At 34.2% G+C, this 21,901-nt stretch overlaps 2 protein-coding genes across 2 annotated transcripts; both read right to left on the bottom strand.

Annotated features, from left to right (window-relative positions):
- Nucleotides 1–948: 948 nt before the first annotated feature.
- On the bottom strand, nucleotides 949–1,711 carry LOC130891453 (uncharacterized). The gene is made up of 3 exons (XM_057796217.1): nucleotides 1,630–1,711; nucleotides 1,308–1,422; nucleotides 949–1,204 (listed from the first exon to the last, which is right to left on the bottom strand). Exons 1-3 carry the CDS (start codon nucleotides 1,709–1,711, stop codon nucleotides 949–951), a joined length of 453 nt encoding a protein of 150 aa, XP_057652200.1.
- Nucleotides 1,712–2,712: 1,001 nt separating this feature from the next.
- On the bottom strand, nucleotides 2,713–19,554 carry LOC130891947 (ATP-binding cassette sub-family C member 4-like). The gene is made up of 18 exons (XM_057797060.1): nucleotides 19,157–19,554; nucleotides 15,657–15,902; nucleotides 14,797–15,001; nucleotides 14,477–14,702; nucleotides 13,015–13,287; nucleotides 12,628–12,956; nucleotides 12,111–12,566; nucleotides 11,638–11,832; nucleotides 11,306–11,490; nucleotides 10,064–10,493; nucleotides 8,821–8,971; nucleotides 8,189–8,295; nucleotides 7,967–8,090; nucleotides 5,158–5,334; nucleotides 4,896–5,023; nucleotides 4,593–4,838; nucleotides 4,377–4,537; nucleotides 2,713–3,033 (listed from the first exon to the last, which is right to left on the bottom strand). The coding sequence occupies exons 1-18, from the start codon at nucleotides 19,228–19,230 to the stop codon at nucleotides 2,739–2,741; spliced, it is 4,008 nt and encodes a 1,335-aa protein (XP_057653043.1). The 5' UTR covers nucleotides 19,231–19,554; the 3' UTR covers nucleotides 2,713–2,738.
- Nucleotides 19,555–21,901: the final 2,347 nt, after the last annotated feature.

The raw sequence follows: 21,901 nt of genomic DNA, 5'->3' as shown, positions 1-21,901 counted from the left end.
TTTGAAAATTTCTACTTCACCAAGAATCGATTCATTAATCGATTCTATTAAATGATATTCATTCTCCTGAAATAATAAATTCAGTTTATATAATAATCCTTACGCTCATACGTTTCCTTATGATCATAAAAAAGTATTTTTTACAATCAGTTTATTAAAATTTTCATTTTCCATTCATTTCTTAAATTAAAATTTTCCAATGGCGACAACCAGTCATACATATTTGTATACTTGGTTGCCTATAACATATAAGACATTAATTAAGAGACCAAACCGATTAATGCGTCATTGCCGTTTTTGTTCATTTGAAAAAACAATTTTTGAATGGAATTTGATTCATACTATAACAATTTTGTTCTCAGTATGAATCAAAATTTTCACTATTAATTATTAAAGTAAATGGCAACGTTTCAATCGAACTTACAACCTGTAGGTATTATTGCAGCGTTGCCATCCATTTATCAAATAATGTTTTCAATTCGTCATCAATGAAAATGTTATAAGTTTCTCATTTGATCCAGTAAAATAGATAACTAAGTGATTATATCATTATTTATCCTTGATAATTACCTTTTCAAAACCCAGAATAGTATTAAGAACACCTACTTTCATGTTAATGTATTTTTTCGTTATAATCTGGCAACACTGTTAAATGTGACGTTTAATTATCGTTACCAGATGTTATAATATCTATCTATCTCTCTCTCTCTCTCTCACTCACATAAACGCAATGTTCTATCTCTTTTTTATGTCTATATATATTTCATGGAATAAAGGAAGTTATTTTCAAAAAAAATTATTACGTACGTTATTTAAACGACTAAAACACCAATGTAATTCCAAATGTTGAATCTTGTAATTTTTGTTTCTGTTGTTGATAATCAAAATTAAATGGATGTTTATATTGTTGAAAGCAATGCTACGAAAAACGATATATATCAATATATTTTAAATATTATAAACAATTAGAAGTGAACCGAACCTAATTCTGCTTTTGATACGTAAAGGTAAAATAGACAAAAATTTCATACTGACATCGTAGTCAGCACCGACACCCAACGTATCTAAAGATGCATTTAACTTCAAAATAATTGTTTTTACTGTGACATTATTATCCAGTAAGTCATCTACAACAACTGTATCTCTATAATTTAACGTCGATAATCCGTATAAAGATAAATTTTTCAACTGAAACTTCTCCATTCTAAAAAAAAAGTATTGGAATCATAAATTAAAACAAATACGTATTTTATGACTGTGGGTGGATAGCATTGGATATAATACAATGTACACAAAAAATAACTTACATTACGTCATTCAAAATAGTGGGCGTCGTTAATGAAATTTCTCGAATGATTTCAATATAACCGATTCTTTTTAGATAATCCAAAGCTGAATTTAGTGTTGTGCGGATTAAGAACCCTGAAAGGGGGTTTCTTTTCTTCATTATAAGAATTTATAAAAATGATTGAACTATTAAATAAAAAATAAAAGTAGTCGTTATAATTTGGTACGTATAATCGATCAACATCGATTACTCGATAGATCGATTGTTGTTTATTATAAAAAACTTCCATTTAATTAAAACAAAATAAACTGAAATAACAAAATGTTATATATTAGACTAACCTGTAAAATAGTCTTGTTTTAAATTACCGTTTTTTATACAAAATATACAAAATAAGACAACAAATAAAAACGAACGTTTCATATTGTTTGTTTTAAGGTAACTGATAAAAAATTTATTAGAAGAGGTTCATTATAAAATAAATTGGCAAAGTACTATCAAACAGTGTAAAACTAATAGTACGTAACACATTTTTAGTTACCTATTGTTATGAAAATATTACCCAATTTTCAAATTCAGAATTATAATTTGTTTAAAACGATACAATTTTTAGAGAGCAAGGCGTATTGTATTTCGCAATAAGTAATGATGTCATGACCGAAATATATGTGCGTCGACATCATTATCTATAATAAATTTGTGTTTGTTCAAGAGTTTTGTGCTAAAAAATAGAGCTTGCGAAGTTATTATTCTAATACAATTTTGAAAAACAATTTCATTTCTTACATTTATCTATTGTGAAACTTTATACAATTTTACTTGGTTAAATAGTACCTCCGTACTTTAAAGTTATCTATGGTTGTACGTTACCGGTTTCTCACTAATAAAAAAATGGCGTAATTTCTTTACCTGGTAAATAGTGAGTTGTGTTTTGGAATATAAAATTAATAACGAGATAAAAATGTGACAAGTTTTATATGATTGTGTAGTGAATACGGTGATAACATTTAAACGGATTTAGAATTTGTGTAGAAAATGTAAGTAAAATTCAAATTAATATGGATTAGTTTTCAGTTTACATACAGTTTGGTAACTGTTTATCATAATGGGGTTTTCTAAGGATACAAATCGTGTAAAATTCATTAATTTCGTATATAATCGCAGCTTTTTTGCGTATAAATCAGCTATTTTAGCCCTAACTTGATATTGAAGATCCATTTGCAATAATTATATCTTATAGATTAAAATGTGCTTTTTTCGAATCTCATTTCCAAAAAAAGTTATTCTAGTCGTGAATTACAAGTTTCATATAAAATAATTGAAAAATTTTGATGAAAATTTTAATAAAAACGACTCTTATTAGGTTAGAAATGTGTGGAGATGAAATAATATTGATTTGGTAGTATTTACAATAAAAAAAGTTATAAAACTAAAATATTTATTCGTTATTTTAATAAAATTTATCATTAAATCGATGTTGTTCCTCGTCTTTCTCCACATAAGCATCTCTAGCTATTTTTTTCAACTGAGATGTCATTGCTGGACCTGTTTCTAAAACCATTTTGTGAAAGTGACTATCTTCCATTTGCAACAGTTTATATGGATGATCATATTCAATCATCACTCCAAAACTCATCACTAGCACTTTATCAGAATCCATGATAGTGTTCAATCTATGAGCTATAGTTAATACTGTACAATCGGCAAATGTTTCACGTATGGTCGCTTGGATCAAAGCATCAGTCCTGGAACAAGATTTCCAAGTGTAAATAGCAATAAAACAACAATCCTCTGTTTGCAGGGGAACCAAACTTTTCACAGTTTCGAGGAAAGTTCCAAACATGAAACTTGAACGAATCTACAGGGGAACACCGCTAGAAGTAGATCAAGTTACTGAGGTTGATTTAACAAAAAAAACACATCAGGATTATAGAACATCTTTTGTTTAACTGTCTTTTATCAATTTCTCCAATTATTCCAAAGTTTGCTACTTCATTTGACTCGATATGGTAGAGAATATCAGGATAATGGAAGATTGACAAATCTAGAGCTGTATCTTGATCCTATGGGTGTTTTTAGATCAATTTAATACTCTGTTTGTGGACAAAATCTTCCCTTTCACTATATTTCATCAATTTCTCCAATTATTTCAAAGTTTGCTACTTCATTTGACTCGATACGGTATAGGATATCAGGATAATGGAAGATTGACAAATCTAGAGCTGTATCTTGATCTTATGGATGTTTTTAGATGAATTTAATGCTCTGTTTGTGGATAACATCTTCCCTTTCACTGTCTTTCATCAATTTCCCCAATTATTCCATAGTTTGCTACTTCTTTTGACTCGATACAGTAGAGAATATCAGAATAATGGAAAATTGACAAATCTAGAGCTGTATATTGATCCTATGGGTGTTTTTAGATGAATTTAATGCTCTGTTTGTGGATAACATTTTCACTTTCACTGTCTTTCATCAATTTCTCCAATTATTCCAAAGTTTGCTACTTCATTTGACTCGATAAGGTAGAGAATATCAGGATAATGGAAGATTGACAAATCTAGAGCTGTATCTTGATCCTATGGGTGTTTTTAGATGAATTTAATGCTCTGTTTGTAGATAACATCTTCCCTTTTACTATCTTTCATCAATTTCTTGAATTATTCCAAAGTTTGCTACTTTATTTGACTCGGTACGGTAAAGAATATCAGGATAATGGAAGATTGACAAATCTAGAGCTGTATCTTGATCCTATGGGTGTTTTTAGATGAATTTAATGCTCTGTTTGTAGATAACATCTTCCCTTTTACTATCTTTCATCAATTTCTTGAATTATTCCAAAGTTTGCTACTTTATTTGACTCGGTACGGTAAAGAATATCAAGATAATGGAAGATTGACAAATCTAGAGCTGTATCTTGATCCTATGGGTGTTTTTAGATGAATTTAATGCTCTGTTTGTAGATAACATCTTCCCTTTTACTATCTTTCATCAATTTTTCTTCTTTTTCTTCTTTGAAATCCTCCCTTGGTGTTTATGGTTAAATCAATCCTATACTGAACGATTACAATTTAAAAGTGATAAATACCTGTGGTCTACATTAGCGGTTGCTTCGTCCAAAACTAGTATTCGATTTTTTTTCAAAATCGCCCTAGCCAAACATACCAACTGCCTCTGTCCCAAACTGAAATTCGATCCTCCCTCCGCCACTTTGAAATCCAATGAATCGACGCTGCCTTTCAATTTAACCTTAAAAAAAACAATTAACACAATAGATTACGTCAAATTACGTGATGTCACCGACTTGTTCCAAAGCATTCCAAATTTTTTCGTCGTCGAATTCATCGAAAGGATCCAAATTGTATCTCAACGAAGCCGAAAATAAAACGGGCTCTTGGGGTATTATAGAAATTTTTTTCCTCAAATCCGCAAGTCCGAGACTCTTGGTATCGATCCCATCGATGAAAATTGATCCTTCCAAAGGAGCTAGATGGAATAGAGCTGCTATTAAAGAGGATTTACCCGCACCCGTACGTCCTACTATACCGATCTAGAAATATAACGCAAAAAAATCTCGTTTCCGACACTATCGATGGATTAGATTTACTTTTTGCCCTGGATAAATTGAAAAATTCAAATTTTTCAAAACGGGTGGATCGTCCTCTACGTATTTCATAGATACGTCCCGGAATTCGACGCGTCCTTCAATCGGCCAGACGTTTTTCGGTATTTTTTCTGAAATAGAAGAAAATATCTTTCATTTTAATTCGTCCAGGCCAATTTAGACGATAAATAAAGCTCTAAATCAGTTTCCCATAAGAATTAAAAGCGAAACCGTTGATTAGATATCACGTCAAGTCGGAATTTACCTTTGGGAGTTTCGAAAGGACCTTCGTTATCTATTTTAGTATATTGGAGTACTCTTTCCACACTAGTCAATTGATTAATGACCTCGGCGCTTTGTCTGGTACCGAATTGCAACATCCCCGTTAAAATTAGACATTGCGATATTGCCAAACCTACTAAACTACCATTTACATTCGAATCTAAAAATCGAAAAGTCGATTAAATAATACGATAAACCAAACATATAACACGGTTAGTCACTTGGGTGTGTTTCCAAGAAGTACAGCGCTTCCCCAAACACTAATCCAACCACCTCTCTAAGCATCGATGTCGTGTACACCTCAATTTGACCAAAAACACCATCAATGTTCATAAGAAACTGTTGGAAGGATTAGGAAATTACTCAGAAGCTGTGGAGGTGGTAAAACCTCTTGGTCTAACTATGGAGAAGCTATAGTATGATCTAGCCCATAGTCTAGAGGTTGTTTGAGTACTAAAACCCATTGTTTTAACCATGGAGAGGTCGTTGAATGATTTGGCAAAAGCTAAGAAGTTTTGAAATCCTCTGGTCTATCTATTTTATCTTAATCCAACTATGGAGAAGCTGTTGCATGACCAGGCAAATATTTAGATGCTGTCTAGGTGGTGAAACGTCTTGGTATATGCTGTGGAGGTGGTGAAACCTCTTGGTCTAATTATGGAGAAGCTGTTGCATGACCAGGCAAATATTTAGAAGCTGTCTAGGAGGTGAAACGTCTTGGTATATACTGTGGAGGTGGTGAAACCTCTTGGTCTAATTATGGAGAAGCTGTTGCATGACCAGGCAAATATTTAGAAGCTGTCTAGGAGGTGAAACGTCTTGGTATATACTGTGGAGGTGGTGAAACCTCTTGGTCTAACTATGGAGAAGCTATAGTATGATCTAGCCCATATTCTAGAGGTTGTTTGAGTACTAAAACCCATTGTTTTAACCATGGAGAGGTCGTTGAATGATTTGGCAAAAGCTAAGAAGTTTTGAAATCCTCTGGTCTATCTATTTTATCTTAATCCAACTATGGAGAAGCTGTTGCATGATCAGGCAAATATTTAGATGCTATCTAGGTGGTGAAACGTCTTGGTATATGCTGTGGAGGTGGTGAAACCTCTTGGTCTAACTATTGAGAAGCTATAGTATGATCTAGCCCATATTCTAGAGGTTATTTGAGTACTAAAACCCATTGTTTTAACCATGGAGAGGTCGTTGAATGATTTGGCAAAAGCTAAGAAGTTTTGAAATCCTCTGGTCTATCTATTTTATCTTAATCCAACTATGGAGAAGCTGTTGCATGATCAGGCAAATATTTAGATGCTATCTAGGTGGTGAAACGTCTTGGTATATGCTGTGGAGGTGGTGAAACCTCTTGGTCTAATTATGGAGAAGCTGTTGCATGACCAGGCAAATATTTAGAAGCTGTCTAGGAGGTGAAACGTCTTGGTATATACTGTGGAGGTGGTGAAACCTCTTGGTCTAATTATGGAGAAGCTGTTGCATGACCAGGCAAATATTTAGAAGCTGTCTAGGAGGTGAAACGTCTTGGTATATACTGTGGAGGTGGTGAAACCTCTTGGTCTAACTATGGAGAAGCTATAGTATGATCTAGCCCATATTCTAGAGGTTGTTTGAGTACTAAAACCCATTGTTTTAACCATGGAGAGGTCGTTGAATGATTTGGCAAAAGCTAAGAAGTTTTGAAATCCTCTGGTCTATCTATTTTATCTTAATCCAACTATGGAGAAGCTGTTGCATGACCAGGCAAATATTTAGATGCTGTCTAGGTGGTGAAACGTCTTGGTATATGCTGTGGAGGTGGTGAAACCTCTTGGTCTAATTATGGAGAAGCTGTTGCATGACCAGGCAAATATTTAGAAGCTGTCTAGGAGGTGAAACGTCTTGGTATATACTGTGGAGGTGGTGAAACCTCTTGGTCTAACTATGGAGAAGCTATAGTATGATCTAGCCCATATTCTAGAGGTTGTTTGAGTACTAAAACCCATTGTTTTAACCATGGAGAGGTCGTTGAATGATTTGGCAAAAGCTAAGAAGTTTTGAAATCCTCTGGTCTATCTATTTTATCTTAATCCAACTATGGAGAAGCTGTTGCATGATCAGGCAAATATTTAGATGCTATCTAGGTGGTGAAACGTCTTGGTATATGCTGTGGAGGTGGTGAAACCTCTTGGTCTAACTATGGAGAAGCTATAGTATGATCTAGCCCATATTCTAGAGGTTGTTTGAGTACTAAAACCCATTGTTTTAACTATGGAAGGGCAGTTGAATGATTTGGCAATTACTCAGAAGCTGTGGAGGTGGTAAAATCTCTTGGTCTAACTATGGAGAAGCTGTGAAATTATGTCTCTCGACTGCCGAAGATATTTCACGCCCCTCCAGGTTTGATTCGCTGAAGTTTCGTAATTTGTGGTTAGATACAGAATCTTCAAGCTTGCCTCCCAGCATCATCAGTTGACCATTGAAGCTTCAACGATTATCCCTGATGATTTATTCTTAGTGAGATGTTTTTCTCTAATGGTACACGAAGAGGTGGAAGATTTAGTGCGATTGTTGGGTTCGTTCTTATAGTTTAGGTTGTACTAACGTAGACCAGTAGTTAGATTAGATCCGACGCCCCAAAACCACACATACAAAAACGTATTAACGTGAAATTTTGATTGTGCAAATGAACCTTCAATATAAAGTATGAGAAAAATTTGAATCGAACGAATTTTTTTAAAAATAGATCGTAAAATATAGTTAGTTGCTAACCTTAGAAACGAAATGATTAAAACAGTACTTACACGTATGTAAAATGAGAAAAAATACAATTATACAAGCTAAAAATATTATACAAAGTATATCAAGCCATAATCCGAAGGAATCCATGCATCCGATTGTTAAATACCAAGCTGCCGTGTGCACGTCCTAGAAATAACACCAAGACCAAAAGTTATTTTCAAGAAAAAAATAAGAAACAAGTTTTTATTCGTCCTTCAGGCGGGTCAATAAGATTCAGTACTTGCCTGATGTGCGTCGAACTCGTCTTTCAAGATATCTTCAGTCTTCGAAGCTCTTATGGTGACTATACCATTAAGAGTCGAATTCAAATGCGAAAATACTGGAGATTTAGCTGAAATAATAAATTATACAATACAAAATTCGTGTTATTATTTATTTTCCCCAACTGCAGCTTTTATATATTATGAGAAACGTTTTTAAAAACGGCGCGTCAAATATACACGCATCGCCAAGCGCCTCTTCCAATGAACCATGCTTAGTCGCACTCGGCGACGAATCGGGACTATAAGGAGGCTGTTTCCCAACCTCCTACGTCCCAAAACACGGCGCCCAACACATCCCCCGCTAACGTCCGCCTTCTTATCCTCCCCTCCATAGACGCGCGTTTAATATCCGGAATTTAGTGGTGTATAGTGGTGTAGTGTAGTGCAATAGTGAAATAGTGAAATACTACCTAAGATATCGCGTACAGTACTGCGTCAGTCTTTCACAATCAGTTCTTCTATAGCGCCGACGTTCTCATCGGGGGAGAGCGTAGAGCGTAACGTTCGTACACTTCAATTTTTGAAGAGACACGAATAATGATGCGTTTTTAGCGCGTTTAATCAAAAATTTCGATTCACGGAAACATACTTACTGACTCCTTCCAAATGCTTGAGAACTTTCACTGTCGATAGATACCAAGATCTAAATTTAATGAATACAAAACCCAAAATCACCATTAGGATAATCATATACGGACTCGAAACGCCAATATTCACTAATATCCCAACTAAAACCAGTAGAATCTGGAATAAAGCTGCGTTATACGTAAATTCACTGATATAACCCTACATTTTGACAAATGACATAGAACACAAATTTATACGTAAAATATTTAAGTTCACTCCCAACGCGTATCTAATTTTTATGACTACTCGATATGTCATATCAAATTTCGCACATAATCTTTTAAAAGTTGGTACTACTTAAACGTCGTATGTATTTGACAATTGCAGCGCCATCTGCGTGTCAGTGTGTAGCGTGTTAGTGTAAAAAGTAAGCTGCGTTATACGTAAATTCACTTATATAACCCTACATTTTGACAAATGACATAGAACACAAATTTATACGTAAAATATTTAAGTTCACTCCCAACGCGTATCTAATTTTTATGACTACTCGATATGTCATATCAAATTTCGCACATAATCTTTTAAAAGTTGGTACTACTTAAACGTCGTATGTATTTGACAATTGCAGCGCCATCTGCGTGTCAGTGTGTAGCGTGTTAGTGTAAAAAGTAAGCTGCGTTATACGTAAATTCACTTATATAACCCTACATTTTGACAAATGACATAGAACACAAATTTATACGTAAAATATTTAAGTTCAATCCCAACGCGTATCTAATTTTTATGACGCCAGGCGCGTTTTTTAACATAGTTTCTTCGGTATTTAATCAGCCATAGACAAAGTAATTGTACGTTTCACAAGTTTTCAAAATTAATTTTTTCAGAAACGACGAATTTTACGTAAAAAAGCAATAAATACGTAGTCTATAAATTTGTATATCATAAAAATACCCATTTCGATGAGAAATCCCCCCCCAAAAAATTTTTTTTAAATATATTCAACCTTGTATAAAAATTTTTCCACCCAAAAAATCGGTTGGGAAACTTCAGATATCATTATAAATATACAATTATATTTCATATGAATTTTTAGCTTATTAGGAATTAATACAAGGCTATCCCGTTTTTTAAGCTAATTCTATCGGACTATAATGAAAATACGTTTATTAAAATCCATGCGCGTAGCTGCGTTGTACTCTACACTACCGATAAAGCGTTCTGAGATCGATGGACCGAAAACTAACCTCACAAAACGTGTATTCTCACCTGGATTGTATCCAATAAAATCCTTGGTAATATTTCATCTATGGCACCCATATCTTTAGCGAATCTATTGAGAATACGTCCGCTGGGATTGATATCGAAAAATCTCATAGGCGCTTTCAATAATCTACTGAATATTTCCGAATGTAAATTCACGGAAGACATCATGCAAACTTTGAAAAACAAAAACGATCTCATGAACGTGACTAATATAGATCCCATCACTAAACCACCATAAACATACATGGCGAAATTTGTTTTCAATAAGGTTGTCATTTCCCCATTGATTTCTATGGTTTCAAAAATATTTTCGTTATATAATGGAGGTGTTATATTATATTGATAATTTAAAATATTCGTCGTGTTTAGAGATAAAATTAATTCTTCTTGTACGTCAGTATGTTTCAAGTTTTTCGTTTCTTCTTGGGAAGTCCTAAAATTATGCAATCATTTATACATCGGAGTGTATGAAGTGTTGCCTATCACTGCATTTATTAATCAAATAAAATAACATCGATTTAGTACTGGATGTTAATTGAAAATCAATTTATATTAATTCAAAAGATTTAAGAAAAACAAAATAAATTCGTTCTTCTGTTAGACGTTATTAAACAGGTGATTAATATTGACCAAAGAAAATCAATAATATACAAGTAGTGATTAATAATAGGAAAAAGTTCCGTATTGACCAATGATAATCAACGAATCCTGTAGTGGTTAATAATAGGAAAAGGTTCCGTATTCTGACGTTAGATCTAGAAGTTTCTTTGTGTTTATATTGTTGTTTACATGTTGAGTTCGTTCTGTTTTGTTTTATTTGTGTTATAATTTTTATTATTTATATCAATTTGTTATATTTATTATTATATTGTGGTTTTCTAGTGCTGGTTTTCGTAATTTACTTATAGTTACATATATTTGTAATCCTGATTTTGTACAAAGTTTTTTGTAATCATCAAGGTAAGCTTCTGTCTAAATTATTTCATTTTATTTTTCATTACATGATAAGAACAAATGTGTTTATAAAAAAAATGAAAGTGAATATCAAATTTACGTCTAAAATATCTAAAAATTGAGTAGAGAAAAAACAGATGGACGATATAATTTTAAACAATTCAAGTTAACTTTTTTATGAAAAACATTTAAAAATACATGTATAATGTACAGTATATTAAAATAAGTATGTTTTTATTGGCAAAAACTTGTTTGTTGTATATAAAAAGTCGAATATTCAATTAAACTTACCAGTAAGTTAACCATAGATCTACTATAGAGCAAAAACCTTGAGATGATATGAGTAAAAAAATAAGAATCATCAATATGAAAGTACTTTTCGTGGCTAAAAGATAATGTTTGAATGGATTTATATCGAGATCACTTGCAGATTCTCCTTCATCTATTTGATTATTCATTAAATCGGAAAAATCGTTCTAAAAACCAAAAAAAAAAAAACGTTTCGACGAGACTTTGAACTCAAATTAAGTAATATACAGAGTGTAGCAATCAAATTTATTCTATTATTAATCTTCTATTTAATGTTTATGGAGTAATAAATAAATTTTGAAAAAAAAACTTACACTGACATTCGATATTTTCGAAGAACGTCTCGAGGATTCTCTGGAAAGTTGTTTTTGAAAATTCGAGATTCTCCTTTCAGTATCTGTCGCAATTTCTTGTTTGTCCGCTACTTCGTCAGCGACTACCAATAATTTTGTAAAGTCCAATGTTGAATTGGAAAGTTCTTCGAAGGTTCCTTGTGCTTCAATCTTCCCCTAGGTTAAATTTTTATTAGGTTATGAAAAATGATCCGATTTTTGTATTAAAAAAAATTATATTGTTGTTTGTTGTGGGTTGTTTGAGTTTGGGAATAGGAAGTCTAGTTCGAAATCTTCTCTTTACCTCCAGGTCACTCCATAACCCCAAAGGTACCACCCCAAATCGCCCTCTAGGTCTTCGGTCGCTGCCATGGAGGCATACTCCGAGCTTGGACCAATCACGGGTGTGTTAGGGGTCAGAAAAAATACTAAAACTTTGTTTCTATTTTACTTACATTGTTGAAAACTATTATCAACCCCGCTTTTTTCAAATATTGCAACTGATGTGTCACCAGAATCCTGGTTTTCCCGTGTAAATGATTTTGAATACATTGGTCGAATAGATGGTTTCCCACGTGGGTATCGACGGCAGATAGCGGATCGTCCAGCAGATAAATATCGGTTTTTTTATAAATAGCTCTGGCTAGGTTAATCCTGGCTCTTTGTCCCCCGCTCAAAGACACCCCTTTTTCTCCAACGATCGTTCTATCTCCTTGTGGAAATTGCGCGAAATCTCGTTCCAACGCGCAGACTTTTACGACTTTTTCGTACCAAAATTTATCAAATTCGTTACCAAATAGAATGTTATTCCTCACAGTCGATTGGAAAAGCCACGGTTCTTGGGAACAATAGGAAATCTCGCCCCCCATTTGAATTTTACCAGATTTTATCGGCAATTCCCCCAAGAGAAGCTGAAAATTCGCAATAATAATAATAAATATAAACAGAAATTAATCAGTTAATATCGATTACTTGTAATAGTGAACTTTTCCCTGCTCCAACTGGTCCTATTACGGCACAAAGAATCCCCGGGGGTATTTCGAGATTTATATCACGTAAAGTTCTATTTTGTAAAGTCCAAGATGCGTTAATTTTTGTTAAAACGATTCCTTTGCGTTGCATTTTATCTAAAACGACGTCTCGCTTTTCTTCCATGATTAAAAATTGTTGTAATCTGTGTACGGAAACCCAAGCTTCGGCTCCAAGTGAAATAGCCATGGGAAACATCACCGCCAGGGTTAATTGGAGGATGTTGAAAGATTGCGCTACGGAAAAAACTACGTCGGCGGTCACGCCGTTACCTAAAAACGACGCGAATCGAAAAAAAAATGAGGAATTTTCGAAAAAATCTTCGCTCACCGAGTAAAACAAAGCAAATGATTGTACTGCAAAGAGCGGCTCTATCCAAAAAAACGATGCAGCTGATGAAAATCGATCTGCAATAGGAGGCTAGAGTTACAGCTTTGATTTCCCTTTTTCTAGCCGCTTTTACAAGTTTTTCGAAAGGTTTTTCCCAAGCGTACATCTTGATGACTTGTATACCCGAAATTATTTCACCCATTAACTTTACTCGGTTATCAGTTTTCTTCGAAACGTCGTATCTTAATTTACCCACAAACTGAGCCACGAAACCTGAAATAAAATTAGGGACGGAACGACGTCAATTACGCTAATATGAGCTAATACCGAACAAACTGTTCGCGCTACCACTACACCAACATTTCCAAGTAAACTGACGCGCGTTTCGACGAGACCGAAGACTATTTATACAAAAACTCCCAATTACACTATCTGACGCGCGTTTCGACGAGACCGAAGACTATTTATACAAAAACTCTCAATTACATTGTCTGATGCGCGTTTCGACGAGATTGAAGACTGTTTACACCAATACTGTCAATTACATTGTCTGACGCGCGTTTCGACGAGACTGAAGACTTTTTATACCAAAACTCCCAATTACATTGTCTGACGCGCGTTTCGACGAGACTGAAGACTTTTTAAACCAAAACTCCCAATTACATTGTCTGACGCGCGTTTCGACGAGATTGAAGACTGTTTACACCAATACTGTCAATTACATTGTCTGACGCGCGTTTCGACGAGACTGAAGACTTTTTATACCAAAACTCCCAATTACATTGTCTGACGCGCGTTTCGACGCGCGTTTCGACGAGATTGAAGACTTTTTATACCAAAACTCTCAATTACATTGTCTGACGCGCGTTTCGACTAGACCGAAGACTGTTTACACCAAAACTCCCAATTACATTATCTGACGCGCGTTTCGACGAGACCGAAGACTATTTATACAAAAACTCCCAATTACATTGTCTGACGTACGTTTCGATGAGACCGAAGACTTTTTACACCAAAACTCCCAATTACACTATCTGACGCGCGTTTCGACGAGACCGAAGACTGTTTATACCAAAACTCCCAATTACATTGTCTGACGCGCGTTTCGACGAGACTGAAGACTTTTTATACCAAAACTCCCAATTACATTGTCTGACGTACGTTTCGATGAGACCGAAGACTTTTTACACCAAAACTCCCAATTACACTATCTGACGCGCGTTTCGACGAGACCGAAGACTGTTTATACCAAAACTCCCAATTACATTGTCTGACGCGCGTTTCGACGAGACCGAAGACTGTTTCGGTAACAAAGTTATCGTCTTCAGATACTGAATGTAATTGCGCGGTGTATTAGACGGTGTAATAGTGAGTGTTGGTGTAGCGGTAGTGTGAACAGTTTGTTCAGTATGAATATAACCAAGGGTTCCAGAAATTCCAATTTAACGACGAACCAATGTACCTTGTAAAGGTAAAGATACGATTACCATCACCGTTAGACCAGCTAAGGCTGATATCCCGACTTGTTGCCACATCAGATATGTCACAATTGCCGTTTGGAAAGGCATCATCCAAAACGTGTGTAAAAACAAAAACGCGTAATCGAATCTACTCACATCGTTCGAAAGTAAATTGACCAGTTGACCTGCTGTTGTTTCCCCTAAAGACGTTTGGTTTAATCTCGTTATCTAAAATGGCACAACATTAACTATCTCATAAAATGGAGATATATCAGGATAAAATGACAGTCCAAATGTCAAAATACTTTTCGTACGTACTTACCTTTCGGTATATTAACGAAGACGATGCTATCCGAACCCTCATCCCCACAGATTTGAATTCCAAATTGATATGATGATAAATGAATATATTGAATATTGAAACGGTCATAAGTGCCGCGCTGTATATATACAGGGCGTTATTTACCTCGTCGCTTTTAATCGTGAATATTTGTAATAATTTCGATAGAAAATATGGTCTCAAACATCTGAAATATTGAAATTTATATAGAAATCGAATAAAACAACAGCTTCAAAATTTATACTCGAATGCATGAATTTAATACTAATAGCGCCATCTATGTATAAGTCTACGAATCTTTCAGCCCAAATATATTTTAGTCTTTATCTTACGAACCATTCGGTCAATTTTAGCAAATTTTTTTTTAAATTGTAGCTAATCATATAAGGGATGTAATTCTTCAGATACAATCTTCAGTTATTTCGTTTTTTATTATATACAAGGGGCGAACGAAAATAATATATAGTATACTTTCATTTAGGACACCCTGTAAAGTGAATCGTCGATAAAGGAAAATGTTTTCCGATGTTCAAATGTTGCGCAATCCTTTCTGAACATTCTTTTTTTTAATTCATTTCGATATCTCAATTTCCAAGTGAATTGTATACGAGGTTCCAAAAGTATTTGGCTTGACCTAGAGATGGCGGTAGTACTGTTTGAAAAAATATCACTGAATTTGAAAATACGTCGATTCTTGTTATAAAAAGGGTGTGGAACTTGTTGAACATCGCTGTGGAGGTAAAGGGGTGGAAAAATTAAGAAAATTTCTGTGTTTTCTTTGTCGGGCCAGGTACTTCTGGAACCGTCATCGAATACGTCAAATTAATGTGGTTAAAACTCACACAAGAACAATATTCGAAAATCCCCAAACCATTCCACTGATCATATATTCGAAATAGAAAGTTTTGGTCATCGCTTTCAATAAACTGGGGGTTTTGCCTTTCGCGGTAGATTTGGTCAATTCGTTTTTCCAATTTTTCTCCAGTTTATCGGTCAGTATTTTTGATTTGTCTCTATCTAATGGTTTGTATAGATCACCAAGTTCCAAATTTTGTTTACTACCTTTAGTTATCAAGGGTATCAACCACCTAAAAGTTAAAAAAAAATATGACAATGAATTTATCAAATGTAAAGATTTATCTTTGAAGGTTTTGTTAACATCGTAGGATTAAAATATACAAATAAAAGGAAAATATCGTGCATTGTTTTTTCTTTATTTTTGTTTAATTTAGAATAAATTTAGTTCAATGCCAGTGTATCCAATAATTAGAGAAAAAAGTTTGTAAATAAACGATGTCTTCAAAATTTGAGCTCGTGTTTTTTTTCTGTACTAAAAATTGATGAAAAAATATGAGGAATCCCGACCAATCGACATGTCGAAGGTTTTTGACACAGTTAGGCATGCCAAAATTCTATATAACGGTTTGTAGATCGATCCCTTCAAGTCTGTTTACTGTATAACTATCCACTCGTCGAAACTGCACACATGATTCATCCAGATTTTTGTCGATGGAGACACCTCGGAAAGATTTGAGGTAAACGCTGGTGTTGCATCTTGTCATCGACTCTCTTTATTGTGTATATCAACTATCCACTCGACGAAACTGCACACACGATCTATAATTTCGCCGACGATAACCTGCTGATGTCGTAGTTCAAATAAACCGCCTTAATCAACTCGATTAACATAGTATACAACAACAATTTCTATCAATACCTATTTTCAAAACGTTCTGGAGTAGAAGAAATCTGATTGAAAGACCCAAGCTGCTGTTTTTATGAAGAAAGTTCATGATTCATCCAGATTTTTGTCGATGGAGACACCTCGGAAAGATTTGAGGTAAACGCTGGTGTTGCATCTTGTCATCGACTCTCTTTATAGTGTATATCAACTATCCACTCGTCGAAACTGCACACACGATCTATAATTTCGCCTACGATAACCCGCTGGTGTCGTAGTTCAAATAGACCGCCTTAATCAACTGGATTAACATCAAAATTCGTATACAACAACAATTTCCATCAATACCGATCTTCAAAACGTTCTGGAGTGGAAGCAATCTGATTGAATGAACCAAGCTGATGTTTTTACGAAGAAATATCATGATCCATCCAAATCGCTTTCATTGGAGACACCTCGGAAAGATTTGAGGTAAACGCTGGTGTTGCATCTTGTCATCGACTCTCTTTATTGTGTATATCAACTATCCACTCGACGAAACTGCACACACGATCTATAATTTCGCAGACGATAATCCGCTGGTGTCTTAGTTCAAATAAACCGCCTTAATCAACTCGATTAACGTCGAAATACGTATACAACAACAATTTCCATCAATACCGATCTTCAAAACGTTCTGGAGTGGAAGCAATCTGATTGAATGAACCAAGCTGATGTTTTTACGAAGAAATATCATGATCCATCCAAATCGCTTTCATTGGAGACACCTCGGAAAGATTTGAGGTAAACGCTGGTGTTGCATCTTGTCATCTACTCTCTTTATAGTGTATATCAACTATCCACTCGTCGAAACTGCACACACGATCTATAATTTCGCAGACGATAATCCGCTGATGTCGTAGTTCAATTAAACCGCTTTAATCAACTCGATTAACACCGAAATTCGTATACAACAACAATTTCCATCAATACCGATCTTCAAAACGTTCTGGAGTGGAAGAAATCTGATTGAAAGACTCAAGCTGCTGTTTTTACGAAGAAATATCATGATTCATCCAGATTTATGTCGATGGAGACACCTCGGAAAGATTTGAGGTAAACGCTGGTGTTGCATCTTGTCATCGACTCTCTTTATTGTGTATATCAACTATCCACTCGACGAAACTGCACACACGATCTATAATTTCGCCAACGATAACCCGCTGGTGTCGTAGTTCAAATAAACCGCCTTAATCAACTCGATTAACGTCGAAATTCGTATACAACAACAATTTCCATCAATACCGATCTTCAAAACGTTCTGGAGTGGAAGAAATCTGATTGAAAGACTCAAGCTGCTGTTTTTACTAAGAAACTTCATGATCCATCCAAATCGCTTTCATTGGAGACACCTCGGAAAGATTTGAGGTAAACGCTGGTGTTGCATCTTGTCATCTACTCTCTTTATAGTGTATATCAACTATCCACTCGTCGAAACTGCACACACGATCTATAATTTCGCCTACGATAACCCGCTGGTGTCGTAGTTCAAATAAACCGCCTTAATCAACTCGATTAACACCGAAATTCGTATACAACAACAATTTCCATCAATACCGATCTTCAAAACGTTCTGGAGTGGAAGAAATCTGATTGAAAGACTCAAGCTGCTGTTTTTACGAAGAAATATCATGATTCATCCAGATTTATGTCGATGGAGACACCTCGGAAAGATTTGAGGTAAACGCTGGTGTTGCATCTTGTCATCGACTCTCTTTATTGTGTATATCAACTATCCACTCGACGAAACTGCACACACGATCTATAATTTCGCCAACGATAACCCGCTGGTGTCGTAGTTCAAATAAACCGCCTTAATCAACTCGATTAACGTCGAAATTCGTATACAACAACAATTTCCATCAATACCGATCTTCAAAACGTTCTGGAGTGGAAGAAATCTGATTGAAAGACTCAAGCTGCTGTTTTTACTAAGAAACTTCATGATCCATCCAAATCGCTTTCATTGGAGACACCTCGGAAAGATTTGAGGTAAACGCTGGTGTTGCATCTTGTCATCTACTCTCTTTATAGTGTATATCAACTATCCACTCGTCGAAACTGCACACACGATCTATAATTTCGCCTACGATAACCCGCTGGTGTCGTAGTTCAAATAAACCGCCTTAATCAACTCGATTAACACCGAAATTCGTATACAACAACAATTTCCATCAATACCGATCTTCAAAACGTTTTGGAGTGGAAGAAATCTGATTGAAAGACTCAAGCTGCTGTTTTTACGAAGAAATATCATGATTCATCCAGATTTATGTCGATGGAGACACCTCGGAAAGATTTGAGGTAAACGCTGGTGTTGCATCTTGTCATCGACTCTCTTTATAGTTTATATCAATGATCTGCTCGTCGAAACTTCCGGAAAAGATCGTCGATTTGGTCAACAGCGTCTTGAAGATGTTTCCATCGATTGTTAGGCAATAACCAAACCACAGAACAACCAAAACATGGACTGAAAAGGGAGAATCGACTCCAAAGAAGACGAAGACCGTTCCATCTGCAGGGAAGGTCTTTTGGGATGAGCGCGGGATAATTTGGTACTACTGGACCCATCCTCTCACCATTGCCGCAGGGTTAATAATGGAAATTAGAATAAAAACTCACCCGAAGAATAATTTCGATAACAAACTCGATGTCTTCTTCGGATTTTCATTTTTCAAAGTGTATCCTATATCCATAGTAAATCAAAAAAATCACGACTATAAAATGAGAAAATATATTTTCTTTTGTGAGATTAAGAAAATGACATGAATACGCGACAATTATTACATTTTAACATTGTTTCTAAATAAAATAAATAAAGTCGAGAACCCGTGATTACACAATAACAGAGATATGATTTGATTCTATAATGTAACCGAAAAAAAATTTCTCCCTCTCTCCACTGAATTCAAATTACCCATTTTCTGTTGATAGTTGAGTAGAAACTCGAAGGACATACTTTAATTTTAATAAGATGCAAATAAATATTTAGTGTCGATTACCGGCACTTTTTTAGAACTATTTTTCGCAATTTAAACATTTTATGATAGTGAAAACTGTGATAAGAAGTAAACGAAAATAATAATTACAACAAAGATAAAGGAACAACTTGATTCAGGTGAAATTTCAAAAAAAATTGTTATAATTACCTTAAATGTATTCTACATATCGTATATTTGGAACAAAACCCTTGAGAATCTAATAAACTATACTTAAAAAAAATTATTGCCATAAAACACTTTTTTCACCTTGTACTTTTTCATATTTATCCATATTTTTAATAAAATTACACAAAAAACATCCAATTTATTGGTTTAGAGCTAGTGAATAAAAAAATTACGCAGTTCTGAAGAGATTCATCGATATAAAAACCGGTCAGTTGAAAAACGCATTTATACCAATCCTACGTACTAAAATAGATGTACACCATGGTAATAAAGCAAATAATAACCCACGTGGCAATGGTTTAACAGCAAACTACAAATTTCGTCATCTTTGAGTGCCCTGCTTGCTTAATGACATTCAAAAAAAATTGTTATGATTACTTTAAATGTATTCTACATATCGTATATTTGGAACAAAACCCTTGAAAATCTAATAAACTATCTTTAAAAAAAATTATTGCCATAAAACACTTTTTTTACCTTGTACTTTTTCATATTTATCCATATTATTAAAAAAACTACACAAAAAACATCCAATTTATTAGTTTAGAGCTTCTGAATAAAAAAAGTTACGCAGTTCTGAAGAGATTCATCGATATAAAAACCGGTCAGTTAAAAAAACGCACTTATGCAACCATACGTACTAAAATAGATGTACACCATGGTAATAAAGCAAATAATAACCCACGTGGCAATGGTTTAACAGCAAACTACAAATTTCGTCATCTTTGAGTGCCCTGCTTGCTTAATGACATTCAAAAAAAATTGTTATGATTACTTTAAATGTATTCTACATATCGTATATTTGGAACAAAACCCTTGAAAATCTAATAAACTATCTTTAAAAAAAATTATTGCCATAAAACACTTTTTTTACCTTGTACTTTTTCATATTTATCCATATTATTAAAAAAACTACACAAAAAACATCCAATTTATTAGTTTAGAGCTTCTGAATAAAAAAAGTTACGCAGTTCTGAAGAGATTCATCGATATAAAAACCGGTCAGTTAAAAAAACGCACTTATGCAACCATACGTACTAAAATAGATGTACACCATGGTAATAAAGCAAATAATAACCCACGTGGCAATGGTTTAACAGCAAACTACAAATTTCGTCATCTTTGAGTGCCCTGCTTGCTTAATGACATTCAAAAAAAATTGTTATGATTACTTTAAATGTATTCTACATATCGTATATTTGGAACAAAACCCTTGAAAATCTAATAAACTATCTTTAAAAAAAATTATTGCCATAAAACACTTTTTTTACCTTGTACTTTTTCATATTTATCCATATTATTAAAAAAACTACACAAAAAACATCCAATTTATTAGTTTAGAGCTTCTGAATAAAAAAAGTTACGCAGTTCTGAAGAGATTCATCGATATAAAAACCGGCCAGTTAAAAAAACGCATTTATACCAATCCTACGTACTAAAATAGATGTACACCATGGTAATAAAGCAAATAATAACCCACGTGGCAATGGTTTAACAGCAAACTACAAATTTCGTCATCTTTGAGTGCCCTGCTTGCTTAATGACATTCAAAAAAAATTGTTATGATTACTTTAAATGTATTCTACATATCGTATATTTGGAACAAAACCCTTGAAAATCTAATAAACTATCTTTAAAAAAAATTATTGCCATAAAACACTTTTTTTACCTTGTACTTTTTCATATTTATCCATATTATTAAAAAAACTACACAAAAAACATCCAATTTATTAGTTTAGAGCTTCTGAATAAAAAAAGTTACGCAGTTCTGAAGAGATTCATCGATATAAAAACCGGCCAGTTAAAAAAACGCATTTATACCAATCCTACGTACTAAAATAGATGTACACCATGGTAATAAAGCAAATAATAACCCACGTGGCAATGGTTCAACAGCAAACTGCAAATTTCGTCATCTTTGAGTGTCCTGCTTGCTTAATGACATCAAAGGGTTCAAACTAAAGCGCCTGATTGACTTCTCAAAGGACTTGGTAACCAGAATGTAACTATGAACCATGAAGACTTGTCTAACAACAGCAATGGAAGGCGTTCTAGACCTGCTGTCAAGTTCGGGCTGATCAAGTTTGCATCAGCCACTCATAGATTTCCACTAAAAGAAAATCGCCAGAAGAAGATGTCAAAACTTGAGGATCTACTCTAATATCAAATTAATTGAGTCGAGAAACAAATAAAACATAGA

Source organism: Diorhabda carinulata, chromosome 3 (assembly GCF_026250575.1).
Source record: "Diorhabda carinulata isolate Delta chromosome 3, icDioCari1.1, whole genome shotgun sequence".
Classification (NCBI taxonomy): domain Eukaryota; kingdom Metazoa; phylum Arthropoda; class Insecta; order Coleoptera; family Chrysomelidae; genus Diorhabda; species Diorhabda carinulata.
This window is presented reverse-complemented; position numbering and strand designations above follow the sequence as displayed.